The sequence below is a fragment of the Oncorhynchus kisutch genome, linkage group LG26 (genome assembly GCF_002021735.2).
Source record: "Oncorhynchus kisutch isolate 150728-3 linkage group LG26, Okis_V2, whole genome shotgun sequence".
NCBI classification, from domain to species: Eukaryota; Metazoa; Chordata; class Actinopteri; order Salmoniformes; family Salmonidae; genus Oncorhynchus; species Oncorhynchus kisutch.
This window is the reverse complement of record NC_034199.2, coordinates 18278314-18296596: the sequence shown is the minus strand read 5'-3', so window position 1 is coordinate 18296596 and position 18283 is coordinate 18278314. Positions and strand designations below refer to the sequence as shown.

At 39.6% G+C, this 18283-nt stretch overlaps 1 protein-coding gene across 1 annotated transcript in view; it reads right to left on the bottom strand.

Moving 5' to 3' along the window:
- Positions 1–17653, bottom strand: part of col5a2a (collagen, type V, alpha 2a) — a 59839-nt gene extending 42186 nt beyond the window's left edge. Inside the window, exon 1 of the mRNA XM_020462059.2 lies at positions 17418–17653. Coding sequence (XP_020317648.1) covers positions 17418–17508 — 91 coding nt within the window. The 5' untranslated portion in view covers positions 17509–17653. The remainder of the gene's footprint in view (positions 1–17417) is intronic.
- Positions 17654–18283: the final 630 nt, after the last annotated feature.

The following is an 18283-nucleotide window of genomic DNA, read 5'->3' as shown; positions in this document are numbered from 1 at the left end:
GATGTCCCGCATCCTAGGATATAATATGTCAACTGACACCAAACAAAATGGCTCACATGCTACCCAGAAACATCAGGGACAATAGGAAAAGTGAACAATCACCAGTGTGTTTATAACAGAGCAGCAGCTCTTGCAACTCATCCCTCAAGAAAACTGCTCCCCTGTCTTCGATTAGGCCTACTTCTACAATAGGGTTTTTCAGATCATTGGCCTCCCTGAACTAAGAACATAGTAAGTACTGTGTAATTAGCATCTAATTGATGCTTGGGATAAAACCACTCATAGATTTTTACAGTGGTAATGCTGCTCCAGCATATACCCTCTTTATGCATGCCACAAAGCAGACAACAAATCAGAGTTTTTAGAAAACATTTTCAAAGGACTTGATTTGTTCACAGAGCTGTCTAAGTTTCTGTGTGGATTCATAATTGTCCTTCTCTGGAACAAAGAACTACATGCACTTTAGTCATGCACAGTCTAGGAATGAATGGGAATGCTTTTTGTTCACAGCGAATTCTCCAGTGTTAAATCAAAACGATTCATTCATTAAATTAACACTGACATTGTGTTAAATTAACACACTGCTTGGTGTAAAGCTTTATTTCCTAGTGTCTTGCCTTTCGAGTGAAATGCAGCAGTACTACTAATAATTGTATTTGTTAGTGACAGAGACATGGCTGTTGCATTCATCCATTTTCAGTCCTATGGACTTCACCAAGTGAGATCCTGAGTGAATATGTTATCATTCAAATGTTATTATTGAACACAATGCAATGCGTATTTCATAAGGCCTTATCTTTAAAGGCCTACACTCTAAACATAACAATTACCTCTGTAAGTGTTTAATTAACACTCACTGGTGTAAAATAACCCCAGTGTTGGTGATGATAACAACCAAAACCACCACAAATTTCACAGCATGCTCTATTGCAGGTTGATTTTTAAGAATTGTTTGTTTCAATATCTATGTTTTGGGATTTACATTGACTGATTCACTAATCTATGCTTCTCCAATCTAAATGACATACATTTTCTAAACTAATCCAATATGTTACTTGGATTTATTGCATTCGTTACTGAAATGGTGTTCCAGTTTAGATGCTTTAGCTAGTCTCATATTTCAGTCTTCTCAATGCTGGCAGTCTTTCTGAATGCAGGTTGCGGGTGATTAAAAATGATCAGTTTGGATATCCACTCTCTGGCTGGATTTCAATAGGAATTATACAACACTTTGCAAGACATCATAATTTGACAGATTGCGTGAATAACCCGACATCTTGAGTTGTTTGGATTACCCAAATGTGGGTTAATTTTTCAGGAGGTGTGGCTTATTACGAGAGTGGTTTTAGTTATTTTTGGCCACCCGTGAGAGTAGATGTAATTACTGTTGATCATGTTAGGTTCGTACACACCAATGTAAAATTTTCCTTGAATATTATTGCAAATTACATACTCTAATACAAAAATACTGAATTACCATTATTATTTAAATATTGCACCAAAGTGGTTACTATCCGATGAGGGATTTCAAATTGGAATCTGCATAGGCATTTAAGGAACTCCTACACTACTGTAAAGCTTTATTAAAGCGACAAAATTGTCTGTGTTCGACCATAACATGTGATAGCAATTCTACTGACAGATGAATCAGAATGACATTTACCGACACCCCTACTAAGCCAAGCCTCCGGTCTTTTGAGCTGACCCGCTTGGTCATATCTCAATAACCCAGCATTAACAAACTACCCAACTAAATGACCCATTGTCTGCAACCCAGCTGTTGAGTCATCCAAACAGTCCAGTACATTACATTTCATAATTATAATAACATTTTAATGATAACATATTCACTCAGGACTGAAAATGTATGTCTGAAAAAAACATTTGTCTGTCACTAACAAATTCAGTCACTCTACAATTCACTCGAAAGGGTAAGCACTTTAGGAAATATGCAAATGAAGGTTTGCAGTAAGCAGTGTGTTAATTCAACACTGTTCAGTGTCTACAAGGGTCCACACTTTCAGTGTTCATTTAACACTGGGGAATATGTTGTGTAGGAATTCTGACCAAAACTCAGGGAGGAAGAAGGAAGAAGAGATAGAAGGCAGTTTGTAAGAACAACAACCCACAATCTAGTGATAGCCCAAAATGTTGACTAGAGTCAGCCTCAAGATATACATAAAACACAAAACAAGGACTTAATAGAATTTCATGTTTTGAGAGCAAATCAAGTCATAATTTAAATGTTGACATCAAGTCACAAACACACTCGCTTTAAGTTCTAGGAGTTCTAGGAGTGAGAGCTGTGGGTGGAACATTTTAAACTATATGTTCTACTGACCTCTTGATAGTGAAAGTAAGGTAAAAAAGTGACGTGAAAGTTACATTCCAAACATACTCACTTAAAGAGAACTGCCTCAATGGAGGCCAGGAAATGTCTCTTTTCCTCTCCTCTTATGAAAAGTAAATAAATATTCTTAACTGTAAAGTTTGTATTCAATCAATCAATATATTCCACCACTTACTTAAGTGAACCACTCTCTCAATATAATGTATTACTGCCAAACTTTGAATTCATTCTTGGCAAGTTGTCTCCACTTTGTTTGCTGCAGCTCCTCCCATTGCATATTTTCTGAATATGTCATCAGCAGCTGTGTGAGCTTCAGAGTAGGGTGGACCTTTTCCCATTAGGAAACAAGTATGTTCTTCAGTTTTAAAGGGAGAGTTCATGCATATCTCCTTTTAGAAATAGACCTAATTACATGGATAACCAGTAATAAATCCTATTGATGCTGAGGTACAGTATATACACCAAAATGGTTGACTCACCCACTCACAATAGCATTAACATTGTTGCAATCAAAACAACATGATTGGTATGCCCATAATATCATGCTCCAAATGGTTGGCTTAAATCAAACAGAATGCTTGAACTCTAGATTATAGAATCTAAGTAATACATCCTCTTAACACATATCTGAATAGACCCAAAATAAACGGTTCCTTTATCTCTCCAAGGTTTTACAGGGGGATAAACGACTGTGGATATGAATAGCCCCATCCCAGAGAGCACGGAACTCCTCCAGAGGAAATTCCGCTGTGACAGGGCTTCCTGTGATGGAGCTAGCCCAGCCTGTGGGGAGGAGACTGGACTGAGAGAGAAGGAATCTGCCCTGGACAACATATGCTACACAGAGCTATCCCACCACATATGCAAGCATGGATGCACACACAAGCACAGCCCCCCCACAACCAAACCCAACCCAACCCTAAACCTAACCTTAACTCCTACCTCTAACCCTAATTCTAACCAAAATTGTAACCCTAAACCTAACCCCTAAGCCTAAAATAGCCTTTTTCCTTGTGGGAACCTTGTTTTACTATCCTTGTGAGGACTTCTGGTCCACACAAGAATAGTAAAACCACACACACACACATGCACACACGCACCTACATATCTGTTTTACTATCTTTGTGGGGACTTAACAATTGATTCCCATTTAAAATGCTATTTTCCATAACCCCTTACCCTAAACCTTAACCTAACCCTAAACTTAACCCCAACCATAACCCTAACCTGATCTCCTAACCCTAAACTCAACCATATGTCTTAACCCTTACCCTAATACGCTAACCCTAATTGTAGCCCTAACCCTAATTGTAACCCTACACCTATCCCCTAAACCTAAAATAGCCTTTTTCCTTGTGGGAACCAGCGAAATGTCTGAATGTTCCTTGTTTTACTACCCTTGTGAGGACTTCTGGTCCCCACAAGGATAGTAAAACCAAACACACACACACACACACCTTAATAACCTGCCAGCACACATAACTGGGGATGGAAAAGACAGCACGACCATGTCATCAGTCAGATAAAACCATTAAAACCAGATATCAACTACTTTAGTGGCCTCACTGAGTCTAGGTGGGTGAATAAAGATTTGTATGACTGGAGCCAGAAACCCTGTACGGTTGTGTAGATGCTGTGTTAACTAGAGCTCCTCCACGTCCTATTAAGCAAAGCTTGAACGGAAAATGTACATAGTTTGTCTTTTCACGATGGCAATTATGAGGCAATTTTGCAAGCAATTGTTCCCCACAGAAAACACATGTGGAACCGCTTTGAGCACAGCACACATTTACAGCAAGCATCCAAAAAGCTGCACTCAATAATACTTCACTCACTGAGTCTTTTTTTTTGCCAGTAAATGACTGCTTTCAGATGTTTGATCGCTGAAAACAGCCATCAATCTTTCTTAATGGCTGTTGTATAGGTTAATAAGTCTATGTCATGTGGTTAAATGTCACATCTAATGTATAAAATGTCATAGAAAGTAGTTATAATATGACATCTCTGCATAAGAAAAGGCAACACAGCCTGTGAGGTTTTCAAAGTTATTAAACAAACCACACGTATCAGTTAACAGCCCGGCTCTTTCAAATCATAGCAACTCTGGTGAAATCATCCAATTTAGTTTCCTAGTACCCATGACTCACAGTGAAACTCGCAGACATTTCCATGGTCAGACATTCACATTGGTCTGGCTTACTGTGTAGTCTGCTTGTTGGGAGATGAATGGACATCGTTTTGTGACTGTCTGACAAAACAGTCGTACATTGTCGAAACAGTCGTACCCCCCCCCCCCCCCCCCCCCCCACACACAAAAATAAATATCCTACATTTTCTAAACTAATCCAAACAGTTAGTTAAATATATTGTGCCCGTTACTGAAATGGTTGTTCCAGTTTAAGTGGTTTAGGTCTTCTTATCAACTTTCTGAATGCAGGTTGCAGGTGAAAAGAACTTCCAACTGTTGGATATCCTAACTCCGGGTGGATTTCAGTTGGAATTGCAGGCCTGATGTGGCCTGTAAACCAGTAGTTTACTAACACCACTGTTTTACATACAATTTAATTTATCAAGGTAATACCTGATGTAGGTATCATCAAGTTACAGTTTAATGATAGCATTTGCCTAGGTACTCATTTGGAGAAAGCCATAAGAATTCCATAACCATGTCTCTGTCACTAATAAATACAGCCATGAGTGGAAACTCTACAATACACTCAGAAAGGCACCCTGTGAAATATGCAAGTTCAGTTTTCAACATACAGTGTTAAAACAACATCCCCCCAAAATACTGCTATACATGTTCATTTCCCAACACCCTGAGAGTTACGACTGACAACACTGAAAAGTGTCATTGGTATATGAATTAACACTGTAAGAAAGTACATGAGTGTTAAGAGCACAACACTGCTTAGTGTTGATTTCAAATATGAACATAGCTAAAACATTTAATTTCATAACACCTAGATCAATATAAACACTAAGAAAGTGTTGATTTTAAAGGAGATGTAGAATTTTAGCATTGTAATTTCAGAAAACATAATATATCTTCAGTAATAGTGGAATGAAAGTGTTTCACAATAACTTTTTGGGACAATACAAAATCATATCTAAAATGCAAATTTCTGTTTCACAACGGGACCTTCCCTCACTTATATTTGCATCACTATAAGGTGTGGTCATCTACTCCTCGAGCACAACTAACAATGGCATACTGGGGCAAGCGAAAAGAGAATGATAGAGGCCTCTAGTGGCCAAAAGGCTTCCACCATTTTAATGTATTTAACTCAGTGGGGCTTCCAACTTCATTGGCTGATCCCTCCCGGTGACCCTGTTGGAGTCATCTCCAACTGGGACATCAGGAGGGATCAGCCAATCGTGAAGAAGAAAATTGAATTCTTTAAAATGGAGATAACCTCAATGGCGCTGCCATTTCTGTGACGGATGCTATGATGGCACAGATACAAAGATGAAGGAAGACGGCGCCGTGCTCCTAACCGATTGTGTTTTTATGTTCGTTTTTTCCCGTTGTTTGTAACTTATTTTGTACATAATGTTGCTGCTACCATCTCTTATGACTAAAAATAACTTCTGGACATCAGAACAGCGAACAGCTTTTTTTTCTTCCTTTAACGAGTCCGACGAGCCCGACATGAACAACATACTGCTTTCCCGGGAACAGGCCCAAATCCCCGTCATTTGCGCAAAGAGACGACAGAGAAAAAAAGTACGGAGGTCAGGCTGCCTTCTAAGAATTTGTAGGCAATGGAATAATCCACCTCTGCCCTCCGTTCTACTAGCTAACGTGCAATTATTGGAAAATAAAATCGATGACCTACGAGGAAGATTGAACTACCAACGGGACATTAAAAACTGTAATATCTTATACTTCATGGAGTCGTGGCTGAACGAAGACATTATCAACATACAGCTGGCTGGTTATACGCTGCATCAGCAGGATAGAACAGCGGCGTCTGGTAAGACAAGGGGTGGCGGACTATGCATATATGTAAACAACAGCTGGTGCACAATATCTAAGGAAGTCTCAAGGTTTTGCTTGCCTGAGGTAGAGTATCTCATGATAAGCTGTAGACCACACTATCTACCTACATAGCTTGCATGGGGCCGCAGAATTCTATGGCACGTTATTTAAGTGCCAACCAATGGTACCATTAATGCTAGTTAGTGCTAGTTCGACCACCTTCTTTGAGGATAATTTGATATCTTTCAATTGTTGCTGAACTAGAGAATTTAAAACCTTTTTTTGTAAGAACAGAGTATATGGGACTGATTTTAAGAAATGTTGCTTAATTCATTTGATAAATATTATGGTGTATCGATTCCAAGAAATACAAAAAACCCTCTGGGTTTCCATTAGGATGGAATGGAAGATATAGCACTGTACAACTTGACTGTCAGGAGTAGACTGCAGTACTTGGCAATTTAGCTAAATAATCCCTGTGTCATGAGGGAGACTGGGGTTCAATTCCCCAACGGGGAGGAAGGAGTAGGCTGCCCTTGTAAATAAGAATTTGTTCTTAACTGACTTGCCTTCCCAAATGGAGATTCAGTGAAAATAACAATGATCATTGATTTATCAAGACCAGTCCCCATGCTTGTCTCAGAGCAGGGTGAAAAGGTGCTAAACTAGGTGTAGGGTATTGCTTCTAACTTCAATTAGCTTTTTAAATAAATAAGACCTACACCACTTTTAACAGCACATTACTCAACACTAGTGAGACTCATGTCACCTACGGTAGGCCTAAAGTATATCGAAAAATATGACATGCCTCTCCTCCAATAATTACATATAGAGGAATGGAGGATTGGAAGATATTTCTGTAATTCAGTGAACTTTAATCACATAGTTTTTCGTTATGGATCCATAACCAAATAAACCGTGTATTTTTATCATTATTTTATTAACGAAAGCATAAAGATGCCATCATTAGTTACATTGTTTTAGTTTTAGTTTAGACATGCAGATTGGCAATAAGAACAGTTTCCCTAGTCAGGGCCATTCTTAGTGCAATGCCTCTTAAAGTGTTGCTCTGTGCTACGCAGTGTGGCAGGGTGGGTGTCCACCCCTCTCTCCCTTCCTCCTCCTCCCTTCCCCATGGGGTAGGTCAGTCTTCTGTGCGCGGCTCTGCGGCCCATCCCGTGCCCCCTGCCCTCACGCCTTGAACCTTGCGCACTTTCAGTGGATACAGCTGGAGAACTGCAAGGCAATCCCATTGTGCTCCACTCAGGAGCCATGACCAATATGACCAATATATATTGTCCTGCTAATAATAGGGTTAATAATATATCTGTGTGAATATCCAAGGGGCTTTTATATAATTCTAAATTAATAATTAAAATAATTGTTTGTTTAAAAATATATATATATATTTTGGAGGTGATTTTGTTTTCAAATAACGTAAAGTGAGCGAGAAAAAGACCATTCTTGAATATGGGGTGAGACATTGTTACTAATTTGTAAATACATAAAGCCAGATTACTATTTAGAATTATTTATTTCTGTATTTAGAGGGAGGGATACCAAAAACCTACAGTCATCTCATGGGTCTCCCAGTCGAGGAAAGCACAGGTATTGAACTAGCATCTGGAGCAACACAGCTTACACTGCTATGCAGTCTCATAGACCGTTGCACCACTCAGGCAGTGTACAACATGACTGGTCGGGTGCGAGCTACATAATACTGAAGTTGTGCACAATTATCAGTTTATATTTAGGTTTATGTCACCCATACATTGTCAGTTAGAGACACAGTAGGCCCCAAAAGCATAATCAGTGCTCTAACTCCCCCTTGCGCTACCTTGAAGTGGTGACGCAGGGTACCGTACTAAACCACAAATTACCTCTAAGTACCGCAGCATACTCTCAAAACTTTTAGTTGAGCAACCAATGTGGAGAGTTTTCATCTGTATTTTTCATAGCTGTCTACTTACCATCACAGACCGATGCTGGCACTAAGACCACACTCAATGTGCTATCTTCCGCCATAAGCATACAGGAAAATGTTCATCCAGAGGCAGCGCTCCTAGTGGCCGGGGACTTTAATGCAGGGAAAACTTAAATCTGTTTTACCAAATTTCTATCAGCATGTTAAATGTGCAACCAGAGAGAAAAAAAACTATACACCACTTTACTCAACACACAGAGATGTGTACAAAGCTCTGACCATAATTCTATCCCCCTGATTCCTCCTGACAAGCAAAAATTTAAGCAGGAAGCACCAGTGAGTCGGTCAATAAAAAAGTGGTCAGATGAAGCAGGTGCTAAGCTACAGGACTGTTTTGCTAGCACAGACTGGAATATTCTTCCCGAAGCAATGAGGAGCACACCACATCAGTCATTGGCTTCATCAATAAGTGCATCGATGACGTCGTCCCTACAGTGACCGTACGTACATACCCCAACCAGAAGCCATGGATTACAGGCATTCCCACTGAGCTAAAGGCTAGAGCTGCCGCTTTCAAGGAGCGGACTCTAACCCGGAAGATTATAAGAAATCCCGCAAAGACGACCATCAAACAGGCATAGTGTCAATACAGGACTAATATCGAATTGTCAATAACCAGTGGTTTAAAGTACTTAAAGTAAAAATACTTTAAAGTACTACTTAAGTCGTTTTCTTGTGTGGTATCTATACTTTACTTAACTTTTTATATTTTGTACAACTTTTACTTTTATTCCACTACATTCCCAAAGAAAATGATATACTTTCTACTCCATACATTTTCTCTGACACCCAATCTTTACATTTTGAATGCTTAGCAGGGCAGGAAACTGGTTAAATTCGCACATCGGATCACCCCTACTGCATCTGTTCTGGCTGACTCACCAACACAAATCCTTAACTTGTAAATTATGTCTGAGTGTTGGAGTGTGCCCCTGACTATCTGTCAATTTAAAAACAAGAAAATCGTGCTGCCTGGTTTGCTTAATATAAGGAATTTGAAATTATATATACTGTTACTTTTGATACTTAAGTATACTTTAGAAATTACATTTACATTTGATACTTAAGTATATTTAAAACCAACTACTTTTAGACTTTTACTCAAGTAGTATTTTACTGGGTGACTTTCACTTTTACTTTAGTCATATTCTATTAAGGTATATTTACTTTTGTTCAAGTATGAAAATGTGATACTTTTCCCACCACTGTCAACAACAAATATATAATTGTTAAGGCTGTTTGAAGTTGGTGGACGAAACTGAAAGTAAAATAATCTCCACCATGGTTCATGCTAGATGGAATCTTGGGATGTCGGATAGCATGAACCTTTCCTCCGTATTGCTGGGAAATGGGATGGGGGGACGGAGGAGAGTTGTTTATATTTAGCTTTAGTGTTGTTGCAATTCACCTAGCTTCCACATGGGTGAGACATTCTACATGTAACGCCTTTATCACTCCTGGTGTTGAATCCTGTTTATTTAATTTAAATTGCTGTGTAGTTTTGCAGAATCTAAATTCCCTTATTATTGAGTCTTTAGAGAACTGATACACATGTATATCTGATACACCATCTCTCCAAAGAATGATCTCTCATGCCTTGTATGAGTGTGTGTGTGTTTGTGCATGTGCATATGTGCATCATTACAGATGTAGGATCTTAATTTGACCTATATCTCAGCAACAAGTGATCAAATTAAGATCGTACATTTGTACATTCGTGATTATGTGTATGAAGTAGTGTCATTCAGTAACAGTTAATTGACTAACAGATCCATTGTATAGTAATGAGAGCCAGAAATGGATCTAAAATCACATTGTTCACCACATCTGATATAATCTACATGTCACAGCACTCAGTACTTAACTCTGTGCTAAGTCTGAAATGGATCTGTTTTTCCTACCATATGAGTGTAATTGCGAGAGACATTACAGAAACGGTCATACTTGGAACTGGAAGAGAAGTAAAGTATTCTGCACTTGCTGTTGGACCATTATGGCACCTAACAACAGACAGACAACCTACCAGAACCTTAGCAGTCAGAAGTAGTACAATAGACACAGAACAGTTGGAATCCTTGGCTTGACTCAATGCCAAGAAATTCTCTGAACATATGTGTTCCAAATCACCCGAAACATCCATTTGGCAAATCTGTTCTGGTATTTGACCAGGAACTCTCGTTTTGCCATCGCAAAAATGAAAACACGAAGCAGACCTTACTCTTTGGTCCTTTAAAAACCTGGTATATGTAAAATGGTGTGCACTATAGCTTGGGAAATAAATAAATGTGACCCTGGATGACAAAATAATGATGTTTGTTTCCAACATTAGGGCTGTTTTCCTAAATTTAGTTAAATCCTCTTCATGTTTTGCTTCCTTGCCACGAAATTTATTGCGATACTGGTATCGTCCCGACCCTAAGTATGTTGTCTATATAGCTCTTTGGGTCTCAAAGTCATGCAAACAGAGTTTACATTTGATGTCCACATTAGCAAATTAGCCAACATAATAGTGCCTCTGTGAAAATCATTCAGGTAATTGAAGAATCTAAACTACTCATGGAAGGGTCATATATTTGCCATGCTAACTGACAACATTGGAACCCTTTTCACTTGAGCCAGTAAACTTTCACCTGTGAACTTTTACCTGTGAAAAAATTGGATCATGCCCTACATAGGCAAGAAAACAGACGAGCAACTGGCACCTGATTTAAATAGTTGAATGGAGTTGTTAAGGCCAATAACATTAAAATACTCCAATATTGAGCAAACATGGGGGACAAGCTGAGTTTAAAGGGAGCTAACACAGATCAGTCTGTCTGACTTCCATTCGACTTCCATTCCTTTATTCATTAGTCATATACTGTGTCATGTACCTGACTGAGCCACTAGATGTTCTTCTGGGTAAGTGCTCTGCAGAGGCTGGTGGGAGGAGCTATAGGAGGATGGGCTCATTGTAATGGCTGGAATGGAATTCATCGAATGGAGTCAAATGTGGTTTCCATATGTGTGATATGTTTAAAACAGAGGAGGTTGGTGGTAACTTAATTGGGGAAGACGGGCTCGTGGTAATGCCTGGAGTGGAATAAGTGGAATGGTAGCAAACATGTTTTCAATGTGTCTGATGCCATTCCATTCGCGCCGTTCAAGCCATTATTATGAGCCGACTTCCCCTCAGCAGCCTCCACAGATTTAAAACTGTTCCATGTTGACACACGAGAGGAGGACCGTGCACATGGAAGGAACCTACCTCCTAACCCCAGTCAGCTGTCAATTAAGTTTCCTACACAACAAGAGCATGGAACCTAAACATGACCACCATGACCATTGCCACCTACTAGTCTTTGCAGGCAGCAACCATAGACCTTAACCACAGAATCAAGCCTAGAATTTAGGTTTGTGCAGGCCACATGTACTCAAACATCAGGCAGCACGTGGCCCACAGAAGGCACAGTACAGACAAGAACCTATAGGAAACCACTTCTGACATCATACAATCAGTATCTAACGAGTATAATGTATAGTAACAAGGTTTAATAATTGCAATGATCAATTAAGGAAAGTATATGTTTAGTTGTGCTGCAGAACTGGGTTCAAATAGTGTCTAAAATATTTGACTTCTGCCTGAGTGCCAGATGGGCACTTTTGGGACTATTCTATTGGTTTCATTATGCCAGGCAAGCTCAACCAAGCACAGCTAAACAAATACTGTTTTAACCCAGGTATGTAGTGCTGACTCATTACCTGGGTCTCAAGCATTGAACCTGCATGGCAGAACCTCCCATAATGTGACATGACATATCATGAAATTGGACGATTTAAACCAATTACGCAGGCTTTGAAATGGTCACCAGGGGACAAATAGAGAACACGCTTAGTGGAAGAGAACAGTATATTTAAGACTGCCAACCTCCAGTGGATCAACTCCAGAGGGCAGACACCCCTCCTGATCTCCTCTGACAAAATACAACCAGCTGTATAAACATTCAAAACCTGCAAAGGCAACTCAAAACGACAGACGCACACCATTTGCCAGACAGTTTGTGTTCTTGAACGAAGCAGGTGCTAACAGACCATCTTGTCTGGACAGGTTGTTGAATGGATAACAGAGACGATTGAGAACGAAGTGGCATTCAGAGCTGACGCAACATGTGCAAAATTGATGTTTTCTCACTTTAAAACAGTGGAGGCTTGGGAGCTGGAAAGAGGAGAGGGGGCTCCCGCCCTTAAGCAATGAACCTACATATCCACAATTTCCACATCACCTAGGCCCCAAGCCATACCCTGACACACCACATCTTACATCAGCTCTATAACTTCCTCCCCAGCCTCCTTCCTTTCAGCCAATGCTTGTTTTAATACTTTCCAAATACTGCCAAAGCAACTATTTTAACATCTGGAAATCATCCCCCCTCCACTCCACCTTTTGCTGACTGCCATCATTTGGTTTATAAGTAGTGGCCTCTTGGGCACGAGCTGCATTAAAAATCTATCTGCTCCGTCAGTCTGTGGTGCCGCTGAGTCATCCAGGTTCAATGCCATGGGCTATCATGGCAGTCAGTTGATAAAACAAGGATATCTGGCACTCTGGTTGAGATGTAACCCACAAAGTACAATCTGGATTTATTTTAGTCCAACACGGGGAATAAAAGATGCATGTAATCAAGTCATATGGCAAAAATGCAGCACATGGTTCTAATCAGTGTCGTGTCTGGTGGACCTGGTTGAATTCAAGTTTGGACATTTAGTGTTTGCTGAGAAAACCGTCCATTTGATGCATTGTAACTGATGTGGCAATAACACCTGGAACCGATTTGCGAGTCAAAGTTACCTCATACTCTATAGGTTTCTTGATTCAGAATACCAGCTTTGTTTGCCTATTGCAAATTACCCGCAGAGAGAGAGAGAGAGAAAGTTATCAGCCTCTTTGGCATTTGTCCTAAATAAATACCAAAAGGTTCACAAAAAAATGAAAAATCTAGTATAAAGACAGTTATAAGTAAATGAAAAGAAGGTTCCACAAGGGTTAAAATGGTTTAATGTGAAAAGTGAAGTCCCTTTGACTTACAGTGTTAAGTAGCCATCTTTGAAAATGTTTTGCGGGGGAATCAGTCTGCCCTTTGGGAGGGGGAGTGTTCACACACTAACATATTCTTGAATGGCTTCTCACAGCTCTACTGCTGGGCACGAACTGCTGCTTTTGGTTACTTGGGACAGTGATCCTTGCACAGTATATACTCAGAAAAAGACTTACAGGACATCTCGTATTGTGCCAGTAAAGATCTACCTGTCAGAGGAACGATGGTGTTTGCATGTGTGTGCCAAGTTTTCACCACTCGTTTGTCACAAGACTATCAAGAGTTTGAGACCCTTCAGCAAGCAAACTTCCAACAAGCGCATACGCATACAGTATGACATTCATCTAAAACTGTCAAACTCAACATTTGGATTTCAAACATGTTTCCAGCCTTCAAAGGTTCATCTTGAACTCTCCCAAATTCTTTCCAAGTCTCTCCCTCCTCTCAGACATCTAGCCAGTTTATTTTAAAAAACACTTTAATCCCCTCCACAATCTTCATCTTCATGGTTACAGTCTTTTTTTCCAGAACAGATACATATTACTGTTATATTCCAATTACTCACTATCATCAACATTCAACCACACCGAACTTCAAGCTGGCATTTTCTCCATATAAAATCTAAATTAAACCCAGTCACACTGCATATTATAGATCATATATGCTTATATGCTTACTAAACTGAAAACAAATCTTGGAATATTATACAATACATTTACACTTTTGACAAAGAGCCTTTAAAATGTGAAAGAAAAGCACAATGAATCATTGGGTGTGTCTAGAGTTTCCTCAGTAACACCTCAACATATATTCAGCAGCTCATTGCTCTCACCACATTAGAGACTTTATTTTTCATAAAATCTTTATATCATTGCAATACACAGATCTCAATTGAAAGTCAGTTTCACACAGCAGGAAAATAATCCTGCAGAACCAGAAAAATGTGAAGTGTTATGTGGATTATAATTACAGTGGCTTGCGAAAGTATTCATCCCCTTGGCATGTTTCCTATTTTGTTGCCTTACAACCTGGAATTAAAATAGATTTTTGGGGGCATTTGTATTATTTGATTTACACAACATGCCTACCACTTTGAAGATGCACAATATTTTTTATTGTGAAACAAACAAGAAATACATTTAAAAAACGGACAACTTGAGCGTGAATAACTATTCACCACCCCAAAGTCAATACTTTATAGAGCCACCTTTTGCAGCAATTACAGCTGCAAGTCTCTTGGGGTAAGTCTCTATAAGACTGACACATCTAGCCACTGTGATTTTTGCCCATTCGTCAAGGCAAAACTGCTCCAGCTCCTTCAAGTTGGATGGGTTCCGCTGGTGTACCGTAATCTTTAAGTCATACCACATATTCTCAGTTGGATTGAGGTCTAGGCTTTAACTAGGCCATTCCAAGACATTTAAATGTTCCCCTTAAACCACTCAAGTGTTGCTTTAACAGTATGCTTAGGGGCATTGTCCTGCTGGAAGGTGAACCTCCGTCCCAGTCTCAAATCTGTGGAAGACTGAAACAGGTTTCCCTCAAGAATTTCCCTGTATTTAGCACCATCCATCCTTCCTTCATTTCTGACCAGTTTCCCAGTCCCTGCCGATGAAAAACATCCCCACAGCATGATGCTGCCACCACCATGATTCACTGCGGGGATAGGGTGTTCTCGGGGTGATGAGAGGTGTTGTGTTTGCACCAGACATAGCGTTTTCCTTGATGGCCAAAAAGCTAAATTTTAGTCTCATCTGACCAGAGTACCTTCTTCCATATGTTTGGGGAGTCTTCCCCTACTTTTTTCTTTAAGCAACAGCTTTTTTTCTGGCCACTCTGCTGTAAAGCCAAGCTCTGTGGAGTGTATGGCTTAAAGTGGTCCTATGGACAGATACTCCAATCTCCGCTGTGGAGCATTGTAGCTCATTCAGGGTCTCTTTGTTGCCTCTCTGATTAATGCCATCCTTGCCTGGTCTGTGAGTATGACCAAATTAAGATACTGCATCTGTAGTCTGGTTCTGATTCAGAGTGTCAAACAGAGTTTGATGGGTTCTTGAAATGACAAAGTTCTAAATACAGGGATTTGTTGCTGACGTTCTAAGGACTCATAAACACCTTGGAAAATTGGATGGCTATGCCTTCCTGCTCATAATGATGTAAAGTGGCTTAGATTGTAATCCATTCAACACTAACCAACTCTCTATACTTAACATAGCAATTTAATGAAGCCATCCCTCAAAAGCAATTGACTTCTTTTTTGACTCCTTTTTGACTTAGTTGCAAGAATTTGAGTCAACATTCTGCTGCTTTGACAGGAATACATTTTTTGATGGTCTTCTCCCTGGGCTGACATAATTTGTCAATGTTCTGTGGGAACATGAGTTCAGGTTCTCAGTGCCTTGTTTCATATGGACAAATATGGAAACCCTTGCATCCACCGAGAGCAGAGGGGAAAACTATAGACCCTCTGGGACTAGTGCTCTGAAATGGAATAAAATGTGAGGAAGATAATTTTCCTCTGAGGAGTCATCACCAGTCGTCCATTTTGATGAGGCATTAGGTCAGGGGCCCTACTTAAATATGGCATATTTCAAGAGTATTGGATTTATTTTCCCATCTTCACAGTTGGCCATATATTCCTATAATAGCTAAAGTAATACATACTATGGAAGAGATGGCTCTATAGCAACATCATTGTAATAACGGTAATTAGCTCAACACAAAATGTGCCGACATGTTGAACATCATTACACTTCATACATGCACTGACGTAAAACAGGCATTTTAAACTTCCTGTTCATTCCACCACAAGAGGGCTCCCTATCTAGGTTACACCGATGTCATGTTTTGGGTGAATTACTTTTTAAAAAATCTAACAAATACAGTATCTATGGGTACTTGGAAAACAAACTCCAATTGAGCTTAAGCTACAAATCAAACATATTGTTTTGACAGCTCACTGAACTGAAAACAGGGGCCACTCAAGGGCCACAAAGATCCTTTTCAGTAGTCTGCTTTATGGTTTTCCCCTCATGACATCATACACTGAACAATATTCCATGACATCATGGCATTGAAAAAACATAAAGTCACTACAACAGTAACACTCAGCTCTGGGTTTTTAAGTGCTGGGTTGCTAGTCTGTAGGCTACCTATAGAGAGCTCCAATGACTCTGCATTAGAATGCAAGCTATGTTCCATCAAAGACACATGGTGTTGAAATAGTCTAGGCAGATGTAGAATGCAGAAAAAAAAATCTGGTTGCTGGTAACACTTAATGAACAAGAGATGAGGAATAAAGTTAGTCCTCTGGCACTTCTTTTCTCTCTCAGGGCTTTCTTCTGGCACCTTAGATTAACATGTAACATCACTGGCAATCACTGACATACTGTATGTCCATACAGGACAGTACAGTATATGATTGAGAGCTGATTTCCCGCTTTAAGATAATCCACACTATAGTTACTCTCATCCAAAACTGGAATTCATTTTTTAGGTCCTGCCAGCTAAGGTCTGTGCCAATCATCCTTTACAGACATGTATCTTACATGTTCCATACCTTCACTGTGTCTTCAGCTGCTATCCATGAGAACATAAAAAAGACCCCCCCCCCCCCCCCAAAAAAAAAGATAAAGGTGAAAATTCTATTTGTCATGTCCTTGCTATTTACTTTGGCAAAAACAGATCCAATTCAATAAAATAAAATAAATTCTATTTGGTAACAACAACAAAAACACTGAATAATGAAAAGTGTATTATTATTATTTATGCTTTATGTTTAATTGTTTAATTGTTATCTGTATTTAGCAGAACACACTCCAGAACTACCTTAACATCCAACAATTTGAACCAAATGAGGCTCTTCACAGATAAATGTTCAAATTCAACAACAGAAAAAAAAGATCAAGTCCTAATCCAACAAGATCATGTTTAAAGTTCAACTCATCTTGGAACCAACAGCCACACTCTTAATGCTACACCAATCAGCAATTAATTGTTCAAATAAATTAGCAAGGATGTACTTACCACTGTTTCCGTCCTGGCATTTCACAAACAAAACCTGAGCCACAGAGACAACCAGAAAAAGGCAAATCCTTGAATGCACAAAGCTCATCATGTCTACAACAAAGACATGGGCTCTACTTGTGCACAAAGCGGGAAAAAAGGGATGAGAAATGCCCAGGTTATCACTGTACCATGTAGCCAGAGAACACTTCCAATAAGCAGCGAGCAAGGCAGACCCAACCCAGACTTTTTTGGGTAGTTACAGCTTTAAGTGAGAAGAATGCTGGCAACCCTAATTTTCCTCCCCCTTTTGTCAGTCCTCTCTCATAACCATCCAATCACAGGCATTTGTGGCTCTGAAAACTACACCCTTGTTCCCATCTTTTGAATGATGAATGATACGTTCTTGTTACTTAAACAACAAGATCAGAATTAGAGCAAAGATGAGCAGAAACAGATAAGAAAAGCTTTGTTTGTTTAAAACTGTTTTGCTCTTCCCTCCCCACACCCTCCCTGGAGTGGTTGCTAAGCAGGACTGTTAAAGTGCTGTTTTATTGTCTTCAAGGCACCAAACTTAGCAGGGTCTGAAAGGAAACGTTTTATTAGAAGAACAAGAATAGAGTTCATGGAACATTATCATTGTCGAAAGGTGATAGGAAATCTGAACAGAAAACATGTAATAACGTTGTTTAAATCCTCTTAGGCAGGTCCCTTTGACTTTTGATTGAGGGGCCCTCAGAAATAAAAGGAGTAACAGTTTGATTCTCCTTTTATAATAACAGCAGCCGATGCAGACTCGCCAGAAAAGGCTAACATCCGGTTTTCAGGGATACAGCATTTTCCCCTGAAAAGCTAAAGCAGGAAATCCACTCAAGAGTCTTTCTTCG